At 40.4% G+C, this 23,734-nt stretch overlaps 2 protein-coding genes across 5 annotated transcripts; both read left to right on the top strand.

The window, feature by feature from the left end:
* The first annotated feature begins 379 nt into the window (after positions 1 to 379).
* On the top strand, positions 380 to 15,268 carry slco1e1 (solute carrier organic anion transporter family, member 1E1). Of its 4 annotated transcripts, none has more exons than XM_084346286.1 (16): positions 380 to 536; positions 623 to 915; positions 3,224 to 3,373; positions 4,877 to 5,018; positions 5,184 to 5,316; positions 5,411 to 5,523; positions 8,512 to 8,658; positions 8,801 to 8,899; positions 9,740 to 9,961; positions 10,125 to 10,289; positions 11,021 to 11,216; positions 11,380 to 11,545; positions 12,227 to 12,411; positions 13,697 to 13,761; positions 14,075 to 14,192; positions 14,329 to 15,268. In XM_084346286.1, the coding sequence occupies exons 3-16, from the start codon at positions 3,272 to 3,274 to the stop codon at positions 14,891 to 14,893; spliced, it is 2,418 nt and encodes an 805-aa protein (XP_084202412.1). In that variant the 5' UTR covers positions 380 to 536; positions 623 to 915; positions 3,224 to 3,271; the 3' UTR covers positions 14,894 to 15,268. The 4 variants fall into 4 exon arrangements, with proteins under 4 accessions (XP_084202412.1, XP_084202413.1, XP_084202415.1 ...); XM_084346287.1 differs by having other exon boundaries at positions 380 to 741; positions 855 to 915; XM_084346289.1 differs by lacking the exons at positions 380 to 536; positions 623 to 915 and adding exons at positions 2,160 to 2,497; positions 2,899 to 2,967.
* Positions 15,269 to 19,766: 4,498 nt separating this feature from the next.
* Positions 19,767 to 22,143, top strand: iapp (islet amyloid polypeptide). The gene is made up of 4 exons (XM_084345425.1): positions 19,767 to 19,855; positions 20,883 to 20,978; positions 21,358 to 21,498; positions 21,602 to 22,143. Exons 2-4 carry the CDS (start codon positions 20,899 to 20,901, stop codon positions 21,774 to 21,776), a joined length of 396 nt encoding a protein of 131 aa, XP_084201551.1. The 5' UTR covers positions 19,767 to 19,855; positions 20,883 to 20,898; the 3' UTR covers positions 21,777 to 22,143.
* Positions 22,144 to 23,734: the final 1,591 nt, after the last annotated feature.

The raw sequence follows: 23,734 nt of genomic DNA, 5'->3' as shown, positions 1-23,734 counted from the left end.
AGATGCACCGTTATAACTGAGACACACTGTTATAACTGAGACACACTGTTCCATGTTTGAGGTCTTCATCAAAGCAATCCAGCAACTCTATCGAATGAGTGTGGCTGATTGCAGGTTGGAGTCAGTGTCCTGCTGCTACATATGTTTTTTGCAAGTCTTATCAGTAGATTTATAAAAGGCAATTTCGACCTTCCTTTGCATCTCATATTTTACCTTGTGAGAAAAAAAAAAACGGGCCTAGTTTGGAGTTACTAATCTGTCTCCCCTCCTGCTCCCCCCTCTTCTCTTGTTGCTGTCCCCCTCCTGGACTGACAGGCATGTGTGCAGAATGAAAATGTGAGAGGCCTTTTGTCCCGCTGGTTCCAAGTAAGTGCTCTGTTCTCAGACAGGAGAATAGGAGCTTTGGGAGAGCAGGTTTTCCTCCTCTCAGTAGGAGGAGAGACACATGGCTGCTTAAAGAGAAGCAGAAGAAGAAGAAGAAGAAGAAGAAGAAGACAGGGGAGACTCCAGTCCCCATCAGCCTTGAGATGCACTAAGTATTTTATTTAATCTCCTCAGTAGCTGCTCTGACTTAGTCATTTTGCTATCTTTTGCTATTAATGTAACTCAATTTTGAAATCAGGAATTCCTGTGAAAAGACCAAGGCCTCCTGGCCAAGAAATACCAGAGTTTAAAGGCGAGCTGCAGTTTGGGTGGAAGTATTAACAGGCTAAACCTGATGGGGGATTATTGAGCTATGAGGTGAAAACACACTGACTGATTATTTGGTCACTTTATGTCACGCTCAAGTTTTCAAAGGACAAATAAGTTGTCATCGGAAACCATTTTCTCTCTGATATGGACTCGACCTGCAGCTCCTGATGTTTACTGAGCTGAGAGGATTGTGAGGAGAAGACGCTGCTGGAGTTTACACAGGTACCTGTTTTTACTCACTTTGCACTTGAGGAAATGTATCAACACTGTGCAACTGCTTGAGATTAGATTTGATACTGATTGTTAAAATATTTGCTAAACATTACAATGTATATCACATCAAATCAAACGTTTTTTTTAATGGTAATAGCTAATTACTGAAAATCTGAAGTACGTGACAGGTCCAATATTATAAGCTTTGATACATAGTAATGCAGTAGATTGTTGTTTCCAGTGATGAATGAACAGGCTGGGGAACTATGATGTGTGACCTGACCATTTATGTTCGAATTACTTATATTTTGGGGGGCTTTTTTGTGCCTTTACTGTATTAGGACAGCTGGAGATAATGACAGGAAAGGGGGGAAAGAGAAGGTGGATGACATGCAGCAAAGGGCCCAGATAAACATAAACTGAACTGACTGTCAAAACTGATTATTTCCAACAAAATGATGAACACACAGCTTCTAAATATCTCTCAAATCAACACACTTCCATGAAATGCCATTTACATATATATTTTAGCTTCATGAGGCTGTGTAACATATTCATGTGTAGAAATTGTTTTCTTTTTTGGTCCCAAAATAGGTCACAAGGTTACAAAGACATCTGACCTATTGTAATACAATATTGTGATTATAGCACAGTAAATAAACGCTGCATTGACACAATTTTAATCAATTTTAAGAAAGAATAAAATGGACATTTGTACCAAACAATGTGATTTCTGCTCAGAGTTTTGCAAAAGTGTGATGTGACTTCCATTCGAGGAAACAGGGGAATTGTTTGGCAGTCTTGAGTTTCATTTTTGATAAACAACTTCAAGTTTTATAGACAATTACAATTATAGAAAATGTATACATCAGTTATATGACACGAGTGGCTCAACCTTTTTAAAGAAATTAAACATCGTGTTAGGATGGCCGTGTGGCGGCTGGATATTTAAAGCGGGAGTCTGAGGCAGAGGTTTGGTGCAGACCAAAAGCGGGTGTTTATTTTCACCAACATTTAACATACAACAGAACTACATTACGACGAGCTGCATGGAGTCCTGGCCGTGGCAGTGCTTGCTGGAAACTGGCTGCTTTATATAGCCTGCCACTGCCATTAACTTAATTACTCCCACAGTATAGGGGAATCTGCGCCATACCTGGCAGCAAACTAACACAACAAACACAAATACATCAGAATACATCTAGATTATACTAATATAAAGTATTCTACCTGATCTTATTTTACCTTACACCATACCAGTCAATCCTAGCAATCCTGACATACAAACTAAAGTCCCAGACACCCCTACACCAATCAACAGCTGGTATCTCCTGCAACCTTTAAATTTGTGCTTCATTTACCTGGGTACTCTTTTGCCCAAAACACCCTGAAGAGGAGACACAACAGGTGAGTGAACTTGCATTCAAACATTACACACAGTCAGCCACAAATCAGTAAACTAACATGTTGTATGTAGTGCTTTATACCATTACTTTATTATGTTTAACTAACTGACAAACTGAATGTGTGATTGTCTTACAGGAAACCTTTCACCACTGAGGAGGTATCTACTTAACAGCATCAGCAAAATGTAACAATTTCAATACAACAATTCAATCTTCTGGTTCAGTGTCTTATTCTATTATTAACTGTTAACATTGTGCTACACAAAGTGGTAATGAAAGGACCTTCATTACACATCGTCTCTCAGGCCAGTTCCTGGTCTTTATGCTAAGCTATGCTAATCAGCCTAATATTTACTGTACAGACATGACAGAGGTATCATCTCCTTTAGCTCCCAGCAAGAAAGGGGATAAGCTCATTTGCCAAAAATGTTGAACTGTTTCTTTAAGTACATCTACCCTTCACTTTGTGTTCATACTGTATACAAATAGCAGTCTCCTGGGTGAGAGTCCTGTGCTCGTTTGACCCCGACCATCTGTCCCCGACCTCCTCCCTATGTCCCTCCCTTTGCCGTTCTTTACACTACAGGGACTGACTTCTTCCTTTGTTGCCGTAATAATCCCTATGGCCACTAGAAGTCGCCGCCTAGCCAGAAACGTAAATATTGGTCGCACTGGAGCTGAGCCTTCACTAAAACATAATAGAATTAAAGAGTGAATTCAGTCAGAACATTTTCACTGCATTCTTTAGACTTATTGATCCTGCACTATTTTCATTTGTACTTTTTATTGTTATGTTGATGCAACCACTTTGTGGAAGCTATTGGGTATCCATAAAAGAATAAAGCATAACAAGAGAATGTTTGCCCGACCTTCTCATTCTATCTATTGCGTACTGTCTGTTTTTCTTGCAGTGCCTTGAATGCAGGTAGATAGAGCGGCAGACAAACGTTGAGTGCAGGATGGAGGAAGCAGCAGAGGACAGAGGCAAGATGACCAGCCAGCAGGCTCTGTGTGACCCTGACAAGAAGACCAGTAAACGCCCTGGCATCTCCACTCTCAAAGTACTAAAGCTGTCTGTAATCAAAACTTTGCTGCTGGGTACTTGTAATTCCGTTTTTCTTGACAGGCTTAAGTTCATTCTGTCGATGCACTTTAGATGAAAACGTGTTGCAAATCTAAAAGGTAGCGGTGGTGCAGTTGTTAGTTCTGTCCCCTGACAGAAGGTTCAAACCTCGATAAGCATGTAAAAAGATGGATGGATAGATGCTTATAATGTGAGACTCACATCAGTTGTTGGTCACTTTCAGAGATATGTTTCCCACAAAGTAGGTGAAATCAAGTCAAGAGCTGATCTTATGTTGTTCTCAATAATCTTCGCAGGCCACATTCTCCTCTGGATAAGCCTCACCATCAGTCCTGTGCACAGCTTTGGTCTGATTGCAGCACTACATCAGCATGTGCAAAGTTAATGGAGCATTTCTCCCAAACAACATCTATACAACAATTTCATTCCTTATGGGCCTTAGCTCAGTCTGGAGGGTATTGGGTTGAAAAGCACATTTTCAAAATCATCACCAAATAAAGCCTAAAAATAGCAAAAAACGTACCAAACTGGATCGGCAGCTTTATCTGGCCGCTCTGTTTTTGCAGTTTCTGTTTCACATTCTTTAATCTAAGAATATTTTTAAAATATAAACTGATTACTCAACCCTTACTCCAAACCAGACGAGGAGGTGGAGTACACAGAATTATACATGGTGTTACTTATTAGACAGCACATTGATTTATGTGCTCTAATTAGGGTTTTCAAGAGTATTTAGAGCCCAATGGTGGTCCATACCTGTCAGATTGAGTCAGGTTTAAGCTGAGAATGAAAGCCTCTGCAGCAATACAGCATGATAAGTGAAATTCTGTACATGCAAAACATGCAGGAGATTTCCAATAATCCGCAGAGGGACTTAACTTAGCAATAAAGAGACTGCAGGGTGCCCACACACAGAGTAAAAACCAAAGACTGTGGAGGCTGTGATGTAGGAGGCAGAACTGTTTCAAGGCATATGTCAGCGGCATACAGAGTGCATGCAAAATCAGTTCAGCGACATGTTAATAATACAGCATATCGAAACACAACTTTGATAAACAGCCAGAAACTTGTCATTTTTTGGGCTGAGTGTGTGTGAGGATCATGTGCATAAAACTATATTCAGTTCTCAATCCAGAGCAAAGTAAATTTGAGAGTAAATGTAATGCCCAACAAAAAGTAGGTCTTCAAACCCAGACAAGATATGCATTTATGAGATCATTTTCTATTTAGTTTTAAGTGGCTGTAAACGATATTTGTGTGAGATGACGTGAAAACAATCTTTATAGCAAGTTCCATCCCAGTGATTAGCTGTCCGACCTGCAATGATACGCACACAGCTGTGATCAAAGCCCACGAATGGCAAAAGATTTTAATTATTTAAGATTATTTCCTCGTTGTAGTATGTCCTTGACAGCATTTATGTTTTACCAGAGAAGATAAATATATTTTTTTGACTTGTTTTTCCCTTTGTGTTTTCTAGTTATTTATTGTGGCGCTGTCCTTCGCCTGTTTCTCCAAGGCTCTGACGGGAACCTACATGAAGAGCTCCATCACTCAGATTGAGAGGCGTTTTGACCTCTCCAGCACGCACATTGGACTCATAGATGGCAGTTTTGAGATGGGTACCATCTGTTTGTTGACTTAACCCAAATCATTTGTGCACCTGATCAGGTCTTTCTTTTGTGTCTCCTTCCTTTTCAGTCTGACTGTGCAGCTTATGATTCTCTGAATGTATTTTTTCTTTCTTCTGCTCTCTCCTTCTGCTTTTTTGTTGTTGCTGGAGGTAGGCAACTTGCTGTTTCTTGCGGTGGTGAGCCATTTTGGGGCCAAGCTGCATCGACCAAGACTCATCGCCGTCGGTTGTTTTCTCATGGCTGTAGGGGCCTTTCTCACTGGGCTCACACACTTCTTCATGGGACGGTAAACATTAACAAACACCTGATTTATAAATATGGAGAAAGACCTCAAAATGATCCTGCTAATGTCTCTTTGTGGCACTGCTGGTTTCTTACAGCTACAAGTACGACACAGTCATTCAGGTTTTCCAGAATGACAGTGTGAATATCGTGGCTTGTGTGGAAGATATACCCGAAATTCAGATAGAGCCCTCTGTGGAAGACAACGCAGGTAAAAATGATTTCCACTCATACATCACTGAGTTGAATTCCCATTCCCATCTAAATCTGAAATAACCAATCATTTTTATGCAGGGATGACACTCAATTTTACACTTCATGAAAAGTCTTCAGTGCCATTTTTGGTGCTGTGGCAGCTTTCGCTAACAATCAGTACGTAGGTACCATTAGGTGTGAGGGAACACTGTCTCATTTTTGTAGTAGCTACTAGATTATTTGTAAATTGGTGGCAGGCTTTTCAGAGGCGCATTTCTCCGCTTCTCTTTTCTAATTACACACAAAGCTAGTCTTTATGTAACGTATAGGCTTTTTATGTGTTCATGGATAAGCTGGACTTTTCTTCTTCTGCAACAACGAAGTAAAAAAGGACCATATACTTGTTTATAATCTGTCACGAGGGACTTCTCTGCTGTGTGTGTCTGTGTGTGTGTGTCTGCTCATCTCTGAGGTATAAATGGGCCGATGTAAAAACACAATCACAAACAGCAGTGACACTATTTCTAATGGATTATCACAGTAGGCAGAGAAAATATAAGATGCCAAAGCGATCCCTACAGATCATGAGCCGCCTACGGAGCTCCGCACGCGGTGTGCTCTGTCTGAGCAGCCTAATAGGTTGACATGGGCACTGTAAGGATGCAGCCAGTGCTTTGGCATGCTTCTGTCTCCCCAGCATGATATTGAGAGGGCAGAAAAGAGTACCGGCAGGTTGTAAGAAGTGCCGGTACGCAAGAAAACGTCATGGTACATCAATGAGTAAAAACGTAAAATGTCAGGACTGCCTACCGGTCAGAAAGGCATATTCATATTCATCTACTGGCAGTGGGAAAAGAGAGAAAGGCCACATATGAGCTTGTATCTTGCCCTGAAGAGGACATGTAGCTCAAGAATTACAAACCTACCAATAAAACTTGCAACTGTCAGATATGCCAAACCTGCCCCACTTTCTGTTGAACCTCTACACATAGAGTTAAAATAAACAAACTGAGGTCAAGACTAACTATACTAAATGCCTTTGCTATGATCTCTGAACAAGAAACCTCAACAGTAGTACATACAGAGTCCGCCTGAACATGAAACCTGGCTAAAACCCCCATCAAGTCACTGGCTTTCTTTCAACCATCCCCGGAATGCACTGACCCTGGTCTGACCTTCAAGCCACTAACCTCCTGTGCTGTGTACTGCTCAACCCCAATGCTAAGCCTCCTGTGTGGCTGATAAATCAAAACTTCTGTAATTATAAAAGGACAAATCTCCCCATCCCTGCTACTAGAACTAAACAGAGACATCTCATTCACATGCTCGCTACAACAGCACCAATGATCAGTCTGTGTGTGGACTGCAAAGCACAACAAGAGCTGAAAGCTGGAAAAGGAAAGAGACTGAATTATATGTGGGACAATCAGGTCTTACGGGCATCACTGAGAAAGCAGACATTGGTAATATTCATTGTGATAAATTCAGCTTGGACTCGTATCCGTCTATGTATTCTTCAATGTTTTGAGGAGCCGCTTTTGTTCCAATCAGTTCTAGTTCCCTGAGATGAACTTCAGCTGAAATGCTGCGTCCGTCTTTCTATTGTAGAGCCATAATTAATTTCTCTTCTCACAGACACATGTCACACGACCGCAGAATGCAATGTATTGATCTCGTTCAGCTATTCTGATGAGATGTATTTAGAAAGCAACACAATATAGAAGTCACCCTCAGTGCAGTGGTGTACAAGCTTAAAGCCACATCCTATTATTGATATTGAATGAACTCCACGTCGTATTCATACTTTTGGTTTTGAGGTAGTCCGTACATACAATTGAGGCAGCAGACTTTATTTTCTATTTCAGAATAACATGCTGGAGGGGTTCAATACAAAGTTCGGTGTTTATTTTAAATTCAACTTTTGATAAAGTCTTTCTGTTAGTTACAAAATAAAGAATCTGTGAATGATGCAGACAATACGTACACACAGAGAACATGCACACACTTGCATTGTGGTGTTGATTCGAACTAAATGTTAAAACTTATTTGTTGACTTGTGTATTTTCTATGTGAAAAACATTGGGTCTTATTTAAACCATCTATGACGCATGGTCTAAAGCGCATGGCGCAAGTGCGTTTAGGGCGTGTCCTACTCCCCTTTGCTAGTTAAACAACAGATAATCTGGGCGCAAAGTAAGAAACAAAGACTTAGACTCTGAATTAGTCGCTGGTGTGTTTTGGGCATAACATAAATTAAACCAATCTGAATTTCATCTTCCATTCCCTTTAAGACCCAGGTGCGCCAGGACCTGGCCCTTTGCAATTGAAACAGCAGCACTCATCTTCTCTAAGGGATAGGTTTGTGGTCCTCGGCTGCTGGACCCTCTGCCTCTGCCTGTATGAACCTGAAAATTAGCATAATATGACCTCTTTAAATCTCCTGACTCGCCAACAGGAATTGGTCGCAAAGATCACACACACAGTTCAGATTCGTACAGTAAAATTGTTTGGTGTGAGGCAGCCATCTTCCTGATGAATCCCGAGCTCCAACAGAGCTGTCAAAAAGTATTTATTTCATATGATAAAAGTTTAATTCGGTTTCCTCTGGAGAGTTTCCTCTGCCCTGTCAAGTTTATAACTTAGCTTTTAGTGTTACTGCTTAAATGTTCTACGATACTTGCTGATATGTGACATTAATGTTCGCGTGAAAGCGTATAAAAATGACTTAAGGCAGCCTCTCTAATCATTAAAGCAGAGTGTACACGTTTTGTGAACCCGTCTGCGTAGGCACATCTTACCATTTGAATAATGCACCCTTTAAATAGCAGTGAAAAGTCACTTTCTGCTGCCTGAAGATAGCAATGCGTCATCAACGCGTCTGACCACACCTCATTTTCAGACCAACATGCCGAGGGCACGGGCAGGTTTTTCTATTCACACAACTTGTTTATCAGATTGCAAAAATGAAATACCTTAATTTCCTTGTTTGTGTGTCTTTATGGAGCCTGTGTGAGAGAATCTAGTTCGCATATGTGGATCTATGTGTTCCTCGGGAACGCACTGCGGGGGATTGGAGAGACTCCGGTCACACCTCTGGGCATCTCCTACATCGACGACTTTGCTAAAGCTGAAAATTCACCCTTCTATATCGGTAAGATACATAACACTGCTTATTTTCAGTTTCTAGAGATGGATTTCTGAAATAGTGCAGATGTCATACTGTATATTATGTTAGTCAATAGATAACCTTCTTCGTCAGACTAATATTTCTGTGATTATTTTGTGATGTGCAGCTTGTCTCCAGACCATTACTCTCCTGGGCCCCATGTTTGGTTTCCTCCTGGGCTCCTACTGTGCCAAACTCTATGTCGACATTGGATATGTTTCCATGGGTAAGCCCAATTAATTTGTTTTGGTAGAAGTGTGTGTCATTAGTTATGGTTAGTTGAGTCTAGTCATTAAGGCTGCCTTTATCTACTGTGTAAAAACAAGGACTCATTAGCTGTGCGTACATGCGTCTATCTGATATTCAACATTAGGTACTATTTATTTACAGGAGATAAAAAATGAAAATAAGAAATGTATAGCCAGCCAGCCAATTTTGATCCGTTATGTGTTTGATCCCTTTACTTAGCCTCCATGTAAGCAGTTTAGTTGGATTCTCTAACCAGAATGATTTGAATCGGGTTGAAAAAATATTGTTCATGTAACCACAGATACTGTTCGACAACTGGTTAATTCAAGTAGACGTGTATCTGCTCCATGAGAGGCACGAGGCCAACAACTATGCCTCCTGTGTAGACTGTTTTTTGGCTGGAACTTCGTGTTTTGACAGAGGAGACATGGTGACTATGTCTGGAGCTTTGGTTCAGACTGATTTTGACTCGACCTGCTGCTCATGATACAAAAGTCAGACACAGCTATAAAAATAGGCTGCACACCTGTCAGGACAGGTTAGTGAGAACTTTTCTGAGTGTCCCTTTGAGGCATTGTCTCGACTCTCACAGATAGATAAAATCAATAATTTATTCATCAAATAAACTCAATCAGACCACCTAAAGTGTGCTGCGTTCCTACCAGAGTGGAGAGTGTCACATCCGAGATAATTAGGATGCAATTAGTGAGTTTTTTCCCCAAATTAAATCCGGTCCCTTCACACAGAGGAAGTGACAATGAAATTCGTTTCCTCTTCCTGCTGTGCACTCACTCAGAAACTCTTTTGTGCCATCCAGAAAGTGTGACCATCACTCCTAAAGATGCCCGTTGGGTGGGCGCCTGGTGGATGGGTTTTCTGGTGTCGTCTGCCCTGCTGCTCATCTCCAGCATTCCCTTCTGGTTCCTGCCCCGCTCTCTGCCAAAGCAGGGGGGAGACAAGGGAAGGTGTGAGAACCCAGACGGGACAGAGGACACCTTCAACAACAGTCACAACCTCAAACTGACTGACATTGCTAAAGGTTGAGACAATCATCTTCATATTCACATAACAGAACAGTGATGGCACTTTATTGGATTTCCAGTTAAAAGTTAGACTAGTCTAGTTAGACTTGTTATTTTCCTAAATTACAGTGTGCAGGTTTATAGTGATTGCTTGTATTACTACTGGGTGTCCTTCCACAGGGTTTCTTCCCTCACTGAAGCGCCTGTTGGGAACTCCTGCCTACTTCCTGCTCCTCTGTGGGAGCGTCCTGAAGTTCAACTCTTTCATCGGCCTGTTCACCTTCAAAGCCAAATACATGGAGCAACAGTTTGGACAGTCTGCATCTAGAGCCAACTTCCTCATAGGTAAAAAAAAAAAAAAAATTAATAAAGTTGACATGTAAAACATGAAAAACTCCAACATTTGCATGTATGCTCCTCCGATAATTGTATAAATAGTATTAATGGGATAATGGTAAATGCTAAAATGTTGGTAGAAAAGTAGAGAAGAGTCATAAAGTCAGCAAACTGACTAGGTATCAGTTACACATCATTATGTAAATCCTAAGTCAGCTAATGTTAGCTCAAATTAGCCATCGCAAATGTGTGGTTTACGATGAAGAAGAATGTGTTCTTTCTAAGGAGAGTTAGTCTATATGAGATGTCATGTTTGTCGCAATTTTCACATTTTGATAGCCAGGCGAGGGATGTTCAGCTGGTGGCAAACTAGTTGCCACTAAATCCTACACACTGGACCTTTAAAGAAAGACTGACCACCTCTCACTTAGGAGCCCACAACTCATTACTTACTCAGGGCTAAATGGTTGATTCTGTGTGTACAAACTGTAAGAACCTTAAAAAAATAACCAAAGTTGTCTATGATTTGGCGGTACTCACACCTTCGATAGAGTTCAAGGGGTCAAAAGTCAGAATTCGAGTCAGCAGTGCCTGGTGTCTCATGAAACACTACCATCTCTTCTACTTCTACTTCACTTCTACTCAAAGCTTAAACAAACAAAATATTTTAGGGTGTCTGATAGTGATTTCCTACTGTAAGAGGAGCCTCCGTCCAGACCCCCTTGCTTTTTTCCTTCTAGGTGTGCTGAACCTTCCAGCCGTGGCAGTGGGGATCTTCCTTGGAGGGCTGCTGATGAAGAGGTATAAACTGAGTCTGGTGTCAGGGGCTCAGCTGTCCTTTGCCACATCATTCATGGCGTACCTCCTCCTGCTGCTGCAGTTTGGCACCAAGTGCGACAACATTCCTGTGGCTGGGCTCACCATCTCATACAATGGGTCAGTGGAGTGCTGAGGCATGATGAGTATATGAAGATGCTTTAACAAACCAAAATAATGTAACATACAAACTCCTTTTTCAGCCTCAAAACACAATAATGCTGATATTTCTAGAGGCACCACCTGCAGCCAGTGTGAAACATAAACCCTCTTTGCTCTGCAGGACGCAGAGTGTGTCATCCAACAGTGATATGCTCTTCTCAGAGTGTAACAGAGACTGCTCATGTTCAGCAGAGGAGTGGGACCCCGTCTGCTCAGACAGCGGCATCACCTACATCTCTCCATGTATGGCTGGCTGCCTCGGCTCCAGTGGATACGGCAAGAACACAGTAGGGCTGCACACTGTTGACGCACACTAAACCTGCTCATCAGCCTGTCTGAGGAAGATTTTTGAATCTGATGAATGTAGAATTACTTGACCACTTACAGGTTTCACAATCCAAAGAGTGATCTGCAATTGTGCAATGTGAACTTTTATAACAAGGAAATTTCCAAATAATTTCAGCAGCATCTCCATAAACTGACTGGACATGTTTATCAGCAGTACCATGCAGCCCACAGGGTTCATTCCAGAAAAAACACTCCTCAGTAGCAAAGCCAAGGAAATGAAAAGTTAATCATGAAAACCCCAAGATGAATAAGAGTATTTATTCCTTCAATTTCTCTCCCTGTTCAGCAGCTCTGTGAAATAGTGGAATAATTAAAGCATGTTCGTTTCGCTGCACTTACTACCAAGTCTTTTCAGTTTATCTGTAGTAGTTAATATTTCATTATAAGTTTGATTTCCATTTGTTTTAAGGCCCCACATATCAGAATTATGTGTTTAATCACATCTGTCACCTAATTTAACAATAACATTTATTATTTCATGAAAGTTTATTAGAATTCGATGGCAGCAGAAAGTGGAATCAGCAAAGCATGTATCGTGTTCAACCCAAATTATAACTGGGTGGCTACACTTATTTCCAGTAAATCCTCCCACTACATTGCAGTTTGTATATCTTCACCAGGTCTTTCACAACTGCAGCTGCGTGTCCGCCTCCTACCCAGCGGGCAGCAGTACGTCTGTGAGGCTGGGCCAGTGTCCTCATGCCAAAGACTGCACCCGAAGCTTCACCTCCTACATGGCTGTGTCTGTTCTCAGCTCCTTTATCAACTCTCTGGGAGCCACACCAGGCTACATGGTCATCATACGGTCAGTGTCTGGAAATCGTGATAACTGGGATATAATAATAATAATATATATAATAATGTTACTGTTAAAACAAAATTATGATTCGAGCCCAGTGAGCTGTGAGGGACATCACCCATCAAGCATGGTCGTAACCAAATGACACACCAAGTTTTACCAATCAGTCCACTGCATTTAAAGAAATTGTTGAACTCTCTGGGAATAAATGCTCTTTTGAAAAGAGTAAGATGAGACACCAATCTCATTATTGTACAGAAAATATGTAGCTACAGTACAGCCAGTACTTGGTTAGCTTAGTTTAGGTGGTTGGGGAGGTTGGATGGGTCACAAACTTAACTTGTGATTCGTATACAAGCTGTGTTACTTAAGTAAAAAAGTTTGAAAAAGTTGGTTCAGATAAGTAAATGACGTGAAATCAAATCGTAAAAAATCATTATTAAGAGCATTTCCACACGCTCAATGTTAAGAGAATCAAGGGATTTGGGCTAAACAGCCGTGCAGCCTTAAGAAAAACACTTATCAGTGAGGCTAATCAAGTTTAAAGGGTTTAATTTGCTAGAGAGCATAAGGATTGGACTCTGGAGCAGTGGGAAAAGGTCATGTGGTCAGATGAGTCCAGATTTACCTTGTTCCAGAGTGATGGGCGCATCAGGGTAAGAAGAGAGGCGGTTGAAGTGATGCAACCATCATGCCTAGTGCCTATCGTACAAGCCTGTGGGGGCAGTGTTATGATCTGGGGTTGCTTCAGTTGGTCAGGTCCAGGTTCAGCAACGTTATATGCCCAAAAAATTAGGTCAGCTGACATGAGACATCATTTTCATACATGGCTTGGCAATTTCCCATCCAGCTCTTGGCAAAAAATGTATGCAACTCTGGACGAAAATAAATGTTGTGACATTACATAAGCTTATTAAAACGATGCCACGGTGAATGCGTTCCGTAATCAAAGCTAAAGGTGGTCCAACAAAATATTAGAGTGTATGACTTTTTTTGGCCAGGCAGTGTACATACTACATCATTTAAGTTACATGACGTCACTTATGTAACAGTATGTTATAGTTACGAGACTGAATGTAGTGATTTGAACTTTTACATTTGATCTTTTACTAAACCTGAGCTGATGTATTTGACGAGTTGGGAGTGAGAGTGTGTTGTACAAACATGGGATGGGGTATCAATCTTATCATCTAATTCTCAGCAAGAAAGCAAATAAACGTATTACCCAAATGTCAAACTCTTCCTGTGAAGACACTCTTTGACACAGCAACATTCTGTTTTGTAATTGCAGTTGCATCTCACCAGAGCTCAAGTCCCTTGCGCTGGGTATACAGACCTTGGTAACTAGGACTCTTGGTAAGCTTCATTACTTCCACTTGCATGTCAAGTACAATTTTTTACTTAACAATATGATGCAAAAAAATGTGAGTTGTTACTAATCCATGAGTGAGGAACTCATTTAATTTTTTTCCCCCTTTTTTATTTGGACTTGTTGTGTCTGTGTCTGATAGCTCCCTATGGTAAAAATGTCACCTTTAGTCTTGTTGAACGTTTTTGTTTTAGTTTTTGATATGTGGCAGTCAAAATAACATAGTATGATATATACTGTATTGACAGGTACCACTGTAATGTTGTAGCAGTACATATTTTGTTGATATGTTATCTGTAGGTGGACTTCCTGCACCAGTGTATTTCGGAGCCCTGATTGATTCAACTTGCCTGAAGTGGTCGATCAAGAAGTGTGGGGGCCGGGGGGCATGTCGCATTTATGATTCCGCTATGTACAGGTACGCCATGGACTACAAAAATGTGGTCATAGTACATCATTGCTACGTCATTGCTATTCTGAAGTTGCTCACAAGTGTTGGGTGCTGCTTTAGACTCTATAACAATAAAGATTCCTTTGATTGGCTCTATTTTCAGGATCATCTTCCTGGGTCTGATCACTTGCCTCAGTGGTTCCTCGTATTTCTTCATCATTGCCGTCATCATCCTCCTTAGAAGACAATTTCGGAAACCAGAGCGAGAAACGGAGACGCAGCGCAAAAAACAGAAAAAGGAAATCGAACTTCAGGCCCCATCAATTCCCACTGAGAAGAAGCCTCGCACTCCTAAACCTCAGAAACTCATGCCTCACGCTCCCAAAGTTTGTGCAAGGATCACAGTGGAACTGGAGGAGGGAGGGGAGGTTCGAGGAACAGAGCAGCTCCCCCACGATGGCAGACTCATCTCTATAAATAGCACCCAGGAGAGGCAACAGCTCAAATCCCTGACAGAGACCACTGTTGAGTTTACTCCTCTTCCAAGTGTGGAAGCAAAGATGGAGATGGACGGGCAGGAGGAGGAGATGAAAGAGGGAATTGAAGAGTTTTGCAAAGAGATGCATGCACAGTTGGATACAGAGAAGCTGGATCATCAGACAGATGACAGGAACAAGTTGGAGAAAGAAACTACACAAAGTAAAGAAACCGACGGCCCACAAAACTAAGGTGTTCACCAATGTTGTCTGAAAGGGTCAGACAAGGTCAACCAGAGCCATTCTAGAGATGTCACTAAGTTTGGCACATTTAAATGAAATGTCAAGAGGGATTGCTTTTTCTTAGCATGGTTTATGGTAACAGTATTTTTCCCTTTTGTATTACCAGATAGAGCTATCAGTGGTGCCATTTCCACAGCTGTAGAAACATAGTACAATACTTGGTATAAAAATGGAATAGCACTGGATGTGCACATTGAACAACAGTCCGAAATACTGACTGACTTATATGATCATGATTACAAAGCCCAGACAGAAAGGCTTGAAACTTTCGGGGCAAACTGACTGTTTCTCTTTATGTCAATAAATAAACTCTTGAATGTGTGGTATTATTGTCAAATTAAATTGCGCAGTCTCAAAAACATACATGAAAACAGTGTTAACATCATGCTGTGAACACAAATAATGTGAAAATTATGTTCCTGTTAGCTTCCTTCCTTGCAGGTTGTTTATGTGCTAAAAGTACAAATTAGGAGCACGGTTTTCAGATGTAAGCCATTGTTAATTAAACCTGCATTGATTGTTTTTTTTGGCCACTTTGGTACAGTGCAACAAGCTGTGAATGCAATATTGTCTCATCACCACTTGATAAAGTTGAGGGACAATTGTGCTAGCAAAGAGTGTCTTATTTACAACTTGAGCAGACACGGGGCATCAATAGCACTCATTTGAGTCGTGTTTCCGGCCACTTGATGATCGTCGTCCCATACTAACTCTTGGTTTGCTCCCCAACAGTATTTGGCTATGTAGCTGCTAAATGCTCCATTACGTTCCCCTGCTAGTCGCTAACTTTAGCTCTTTGTACACAGAGATTGCACAGTAGCCTACAGCTGCAATAAAAACCCTTCTTGTTGATTTTTCACTCTTCACAACAGCTGTATTATACCACCTGTGTGTGATTTTAGATAGCATGCCTGCATCCCGCAAGCAAAAGAGGGATGACAATGGTATCGCCATCTAGTATTAGATGGCAGTAACAGTCCTTTACCAGCTCTGTTAAATAGCTCCCAGATTTTGCTTTGTCTCACCATTTTATAGATATTTTCCATTTGTGATCTTTGAGTTAGCTGCTTACTGCGGCTAGCTGCCTTTTAAATGTCCTGCTGGTGAGTCACATACATAACACGTCTTCAAAACGTCACACCCCTGTCCTGCTCTACCAGAATTTACGCTGATGAGAGCTGTGAGATTTTACCAAAATAGAAAAAGTTGCAGGCTATTAAAAACCAAAATAATCAGTTAGAAGATGCTAGAGGTCTGTAGAGTGGAGAGAAACCGCAGAGTTGGCTGATAAATCTGTGGGTTTTTCACTTCGAGCAACTCTTTTCACATTACATGAGTTTTTCTGATCTGTTGTTCACATGAAAATATTGATAATAGCCACTTTAGACCAGAACAGAGCTCATACTTCATCTGAGCTGCCTAATGTTACATTTATGTGCAGAAGAGGAGATATCAGTGGTGTAATAAGGCTGGAGGAGTAACTGCATGTTTGAGCAATATTTGTCGGGAAAAAAACCCACTTGCATTTCTGACCAAAGAGTCATTTATTTCCATGCACACAAACAACTGGCATTTGTTTTCCTGGTACAGGTAGGTGTTGGTGACGTTAACGGTTTATTTGTGTCTGTGGGTGCATCATGGGCCAGGAGGAGACCATACACACTGCTTACAATTATGTGAGGACTCCTCTCGACTAAAAGGTTGTGCTGTTACTCAGACAAGATCTCTGTGACTGTTGGTTCCCGTTGCATTCCTCATTCCTCATCACATCAGACGTCAGTATTTGTATAATCCAATAGTGGACATATTCTCAGCTAATGAACAGTTATTATCCACAGTGAGGCCACAGTGCTATTACCTTTACTGGCACTAGCTACTTATCATTCCCTGGGTGCCTTTTGATCCCTCATTGCTAGAGGAATACTAATAAAGCCAAATTGCGCTTGTGTTTTGGAGCTTTCAAGCCTAAATCTCTTTCTGCAATGAATGTGAAAATGAAAATAAAGCTGCCATAAGGAAGAGCACCTTCAAAGTATGAAAAAGGAAGGTTTTTAGGTTCAAGTTCACATAACTTTCTGAAATCTAAGGGTTAGTTGTGTTATCAGTGGCTTTCTTTCTAATATAACACTGCCATCGATGCTACATCTGGCTTCACACAGTTACCAAAGTAAACCAAGGGACACAATACAAGATTAACACTACAGACATGTTTCCCCAGACTAAAGTTTATAAAAATAGACTTATCCTACACACACCACCCACTTTCTTCTTCCTTTTCAACTCCCTTACTCTTCCTTTTCTGTCTTTCTTCTTACAATCTTGTGCACATTAGCCTTTCTAACCCCCTTCTCCTCATATTAACTGGAGTAGATAAATATTTAATGGGCCAATTATATATCAAATCAAATAATTATGATTTTTTAAACCAGCATTTGCCAATGAAACCAGATATAAATGCATTAGCAGGCACTGACAGAAATGTGTTGTACATGGCCAATTTAGCAATTGTTTCATCTTTAAAATGTCAAATCAAACTTGACTGCAGAATCAGACTGTACATGCAAACTACATAATCTACGTGAATTACATTGGTCTTTGTCTGGAGTTACTTCAGGGTTTCTTGGGAGGCTTACAGGAAACACAAAGAGGTGTGAGTTGGACCTTGGTGGGTTTGGGGGTGTTACATGTCCATTAGGACTGCACTGTATCTCTCCGTTAGCTGAAAAGCTGCGGTGAAAACCCACCAGCACTTACCAGCAGTCTGCAGCCTGTGGTGCCATCTCATGAACACAGAGGTTCATTAGAAACATGGTCATGGTAATCATTTTAAATTTAATGTGTTCTGTCCTTGTGTTCTCTGATAATTACATTTTTACGAGCGCTTTCCTTTCAACCATTGGTTCAGTGTACCGATGGCTGAAATACCATTTTCTATTTAATCCACACAAAGCTCTGCTTCAAGCTGAAAACGCTCTGCTCCTGTGCAGCAGAGGTGGGTGTGGCTTACCTGGAAGAAGCTGATGTCATATTGTATAATTTCATGCGCCAATCAAAGTTTAGTCTGTAAGTCTGATGACCATTGTGGTTTTTTTTAATTCATAAATCAGATTTTTGGGCACATTGGTGCAGTGGAAACAGGCTGTAATCACGAACAGTGACATCATCATCATCATCATCAAGTTGATATGGACAAATTTTAGTGAAGAGTTTCCTAGTTAAGAGGTTTGTCTGTTGCCAATAACATGGTATCAGAAAACACAATAATAAGGGGCTTATGTATGTGACATTAAATTGCAGTTTGGCTAAGTTTTGGCTAAGTTTAAGCACAAAAAACTACTTGGTTAGGTTTAGGAATAGATCATGGTTTGATTTAAAAGAAGTACATTGATTACTTTATACCGTAAGTTAAGTGACATATGTAAGTGAAAGTAACAGCAAGTGAAGGACAAGGATATGGTTGGGATAGGTGGGTGTGTCACTGCTTAGAGCATGTGGAGCAAAGCTATTTCAACTCCAGACCGTGATTTCTTTCTTTATCCTACCACTGTATAGCATCCCCCGATTATCCATAGAAACAGAAATACAAAGTTACTGTATGTTGAATCAATCACATTGCGAATTGAAGTCATGTATTTGTGGCCCTGGAACATGGCCACAACCACAGCTCCTGTTTGCACACCCAGCCAAGGAGCCAAATTAACATTTATTTGGAGTCATGTTTCTGGTGACCTGTAACTTACAAGCCCAAGAGTCTATTTTAGCTCTGTTTTGGTCTCAACCAAGTCCTGAGGAAAATACCTGGTTGATTTATCTGCTAAATAGTTGACCAGACAGTCGCTAACCTGCTGGGCATTAAGCGTATGGTCAGTTATTAGGGGTATTTCATTGAAATCTGATGCCTGCTGAAAACGATAATGAGGACAGCAGTGCGAGTGAACCGCAACCATAAAGTTACAGCCAATAAAACCAAAACAATGAGCTAAAGGACGCTAAAACACTCTGTCGGGCTAAGAGGAACTGCAAAGGCGGTCGATAAATCTCTGTGGATACAAGCAAAACCTTACATTACACGTTACGTGTAGTCATTGGATCAATAAATAGTGTAAAAATATTGATTATAGCAGCTTTAAAGTTAAAGAAAATGTATACTTTAAATAGTTTCCATGAAACTGTTGCAAAGAGACGTGATGGCTAATCTCTTAAACTACTCAGAGTCCCAGGTCACGTGCTTATAAAGTGTTACTCTCAAGTTTTACCATCACTTCATTAATTAGTACTCTGTCAGTTGTTTGTGACGTGTCCTGTCAAAATAATGAGACATCATTCATTATTAATGATAATTCATCTTCACATTTATTATTCATTGTTGATGGAGCCCAGAGGGAGGCGGCAGGGCCAGAGTTTGGTGACCTGAAACTTCATTACGTGTCTCAAGGTAAATAGGAAGACAGCTTCCCTCTCCCTGGTGTGGGTTTATGATGGGTCAGTCCCATCGCAGACGCTGATGGCAATGATGACGAAGGTGATGATGAGGGTGGTGACGTACAAAGATGCATGTGCGTGTGTGTGTCTGGTGTGTGTGTGTGTGTGTGTGTGTGTACTTTGAAAATTTGCATTTTTCTGCAAGTGAACAAGTTTAAGAGTGTACATGAATGCTCAGCCGAGTGTGTGTATGACATATATGAGACCCTCTTGGACTTCCCTACACCCCCATACACCCCGCCTCCCCCTCGTCCTCCCCATTCTCTGTAAATGAAAATGCAAGGCTATATTTGGAGAGAGCTGATGTCACAAGTGGTTTGAGCGATGAGCCTATAACTGTTGGAGTCGGTTTGTGTGACAGTCTGACAAACCCTGGACTGCTCCAGTGACGGACTGGGATCTGCTGGCTACTGGGTAACACCACAGAAAGTAAGTACTCTGTCTCTATTAAGAGCTTAGTTTGTCTTTTTTTAACAGGACCTGTGTGACTCTTGTGTGTGTGGGCTGCTACTGGAAATGGATAACCTTTCAGTTTGTGTAATAATAGTTTTCTTATAGGTTTGATACAATATTTAGCTAAGTCTCTACCTATCACACATATTTTTAATGTATTTAATGTTATGTTTGCATGTGTTAATGTTATGTTTGCATAAAATGATGTGGACGCAATTTGGGATTCTCTGTTTAACGTTAGAACGCATCAAAAGCCAACAAATACACAGAATTATAAATATGCTATTATTATGAAGTATGATGTACAGAAGCTTTAATAAAGCACTAAAACTGGAACACAGGATTTGTGTATGTATATATTATGCCAAATGGACTGAAAAAAATACATCTGCATAACAGAAAATTAATAAGCAACTATTTGTACCATTTCTCAAACAAAAATGCCAAAGATTTTCTAGTTTCAGCTTTTCTGGACTGTTGGTCAAGCATTTTAAAGACATCAGCTGAGATTTCGTGAAGGGTTTTTTTTCATCGCCTGACATTTTAGAGACAAAATGGATCCATTTTTAAGGATATCATTGGCAGATAATCGATAATGAAATAATTATTTGCAAACCCAATCAGTAACCCTTAAGTTATAAAAATCAAAAGATCAAAATTATATTAATAACATGAGTTGAACTGGTTTAATGCTGGGTAGGTGCAAGTGGATTATTGTCACTGAATCACTGAGCACATCTTTAAACTGTTGGTGAATTATAGATCATAAAGAATTTAACAGTTTCCTGTCCTTTTTTTCTCATAATAGTGACTCTTCATTTCTTCATTTCATTTCCTTCATTTTTAAGAAATACTCAATATTTTACCAATTCCAAGAAGTTCATTTTAACATTTTACGGTTGTATGTTTTAAATTCTGACATTATGTGTACATATATTGGTAAGTTAATTACCACAAATAAAACAATAAATCAAACTCTGTTGTATCTACTGTGTTGATCCAGGTAATCACCCAACACTATGTATCACCTGCGGGTGCCTGTGCTTCTTCTCATACTGCTTGTCTTGCTGCGTTGTGTCACCACGGCCCCAAGTTACAGGTAAGTGTATATTGTATGATATAGAATAGGTTTAAGATCGGGCACAGAGTTCAGTGGAAAGCAGTTTCACTTTGCTGAAACGTTGATTGAATCAGATAACGGCTTAATTGACTATTGTCTTAACAAGCAGGAAACCAATATAGGAGTTTAACCCGAGGTCAGCACACAAGCAGCTGAATATCATGGAGATTGTGTGAAAAGTGGGGCTGTAATGCTGTGTGAGGAGCAGCAGAGCATGTGGGAAAGCTTCATTGTGCAACTGGGAGGGCCCTAAGTGGCCACTTCTTCTTCTTGCTCTCGGGAGTAGTGGATGTTTTCAAGAGGGTGTCATCAGCCATCAGTGTGAAACTGTTTGACCCCTTTCCCCCCTGTGATTCAGGTACTTCAGTCCCAGCTCATCTGGCGAGCAGGAAAGTGCTCTCCCAGACAGTGAAGGCTGGTTAGCTCCTGGGCTGATCTCCAACTCATTCCTTGGTCTTATGGGCACACGGCCTCAAAGGGGGCTTACAGCTATGAACAGGTGACCACATTTACAGAAAATCACCCACTGTATAAATCCCCATTACATCTGTTAGCGTAAATGCGACATCTCTTAATTGCTGCACTTAATTTTATCCTCCCAGTCACCACATAGAGAAGAGGAAGTGCAACACAGCCACCTGCGTCACCCAACGGCTAGCAGACTTCCTGGTCCGCTCCAGTAACACTATCGGTACCGTCTACGCACCGACCAACGTGGGATCTGCCACCTACGGCAAGAGGGACCTACTGCAGCCTCCCAGCTACCTGCCTCTCTAGTAGGAGGCTTCACCAGCACTCCCGGTGCTCCAGTGATGTAACCAGACATCTTATGTAACAACGATTGTCAGAATGACATTAATACTAATGATGACACTGATGGTAACGATGATTATGAACAGATTTTTCTTGTTTATTTTATAAACTTTAAGAAACAGTGCCTTTAATTTAAAACCATCAAATTCGATGTGTGTTTAGTTTTCTGGCTGTGTGTGTGTTGTGGCTCTGTTAGTGCTGGTCCACAATGGCATGATGTGAATATGAAAATACATCAAAGTAAATAATAAAACAATAAATAAAAGAAAGCAAATGTAAAGCCATATGAAATAAATGTTATTTGTTTTGATAATAAAATTGTGAAAATATATTTTTTTTAAATCTTCACGTGTTTTAAGCCACATTATTGCATATCATGTCAACTGCATGCAGGAGCTACAGTATGAGCTGTTAGCATATCCTCAGCTAGCACTCCTGCATGATATGTCCAATACATGAATTTAAATCTTTTTGCTAACAAAATCCGAACTCGCTTCCACATGTCCAACACAAACTCTAGAATAAACTTGCAAACAAAAGGTGGTCCGCCATGTTTTTCTGTAGGTAAAAGACATACAGTAGATGAGGCGAAGATTAACTACATTAATAATGAGATGTTATGTGCTGGGAGTTGTCACAGGCGACTGAAGAGGAATGCCTATGAGCTATGTGTGTTTAATGTAGACCTATAGACCACTGCATGCCGGAGTGGTTGCCTGGGAACATGAAGGCCACTGTTAACCCAAATTTACTTAACGCAGCTGCTCGTTTTGCTCCAAATTCAAATGCCTGGTCAAGAACTAGTTTAACATTGTGGAAAAGATGCTTGTTTGCTGTATTGCCAAGGGTTTGAAGATTCATACAACTATTGTGTTAGTACTGTAGAGATCTAGCTGGGACCAGCAGCCCGTTAGCTTAGCTTAGGATAAAGACTGGAAACAGCTAGCCAGGAAATGAATGGTCCCACCCAATTAATGGTCAAAGCCTGGCACATAACCCCACATATAAAGACAAATTGACGTTTTCAAACTTCATTGTTTGTACACTTTAAACAAATGAAATATAATGTATTAATTGAGTTGGTGCTTAATTAGTTTTATGAAAACACTACATTTTTCTGCATGAAATAGGCTGTTTTTTTATTTATTTTTTTATCAAGTACAAAGTACAATTGAATTTCCCATCAAACACAGTTCCAGTTAGGGAACTGTGAGTTTTCTGTTGGCTACACAGCAAAATACCTCCCTTCTCTGTATTGTCCACAGTTTTTTTCTGAATGATCACAAACATGAAATAGGGTCTTTAAAGAAGTATTGGATGTTATTATTAGAAAGACCAGACTACAGGCTGCTACATGACTGCATGCATGATAACAGTGTAGAACAGACTTTTGATTACTGCTACATGCATATTTATTATCTCTGCCAAGGAGGTTAGGTTTTCACTCGTGTCCTTTTGTTGATTGGTTTGTCAGCAGGGTGACACAAAAACTACTGAACATATTTCCATGAAACTTCGATGGAGAATGGGTCTCTGCCCAGAACAGACCCCATTAACTTTTGGATCCGGATAAAGTTTCCTCCATGATGGATGATAAAGTTGCATTATACTGTATTATATTGTGACTGTTGATTTTGATTTTCAGTGAAACTTTCCATTTCATTGAAATATGTACGTACATGTTCTTCCATATTTTATACCTTAAAATATATATAGTCAGGTTAATTAACTGTGATCTCTTAATGTGATTAATAATAAATACTATCAGTCCCCCCATTACAAATATCAGATTAACTCCTGGTGACATGTACTGTATTGTACTGCGAGTATCTACTCTATGTATTATGTTAACAATGTAATGGGTGTTTTGTAGTATTTGAGTGGCTTTAAGGGTAAAGTAAAAACAGCCTGATTAATTTCTG

Source organism: Pagrus pagrus (assembly GCF_965226575.1).
Source record: "Pagrus pagrus genome assembly, chromosome: 23".
In the NCBI taxonomy this organism is placed as follows: domain Eukaryota; kingdom Metazoa; phylum Chordata; class Actinopteri; order Spariformes; family Sparidae; genus Pagrus; species Pagrus pagrus.
This window is presented reverse-complemented; position numbering and strand designations above follow the sequence as displayed.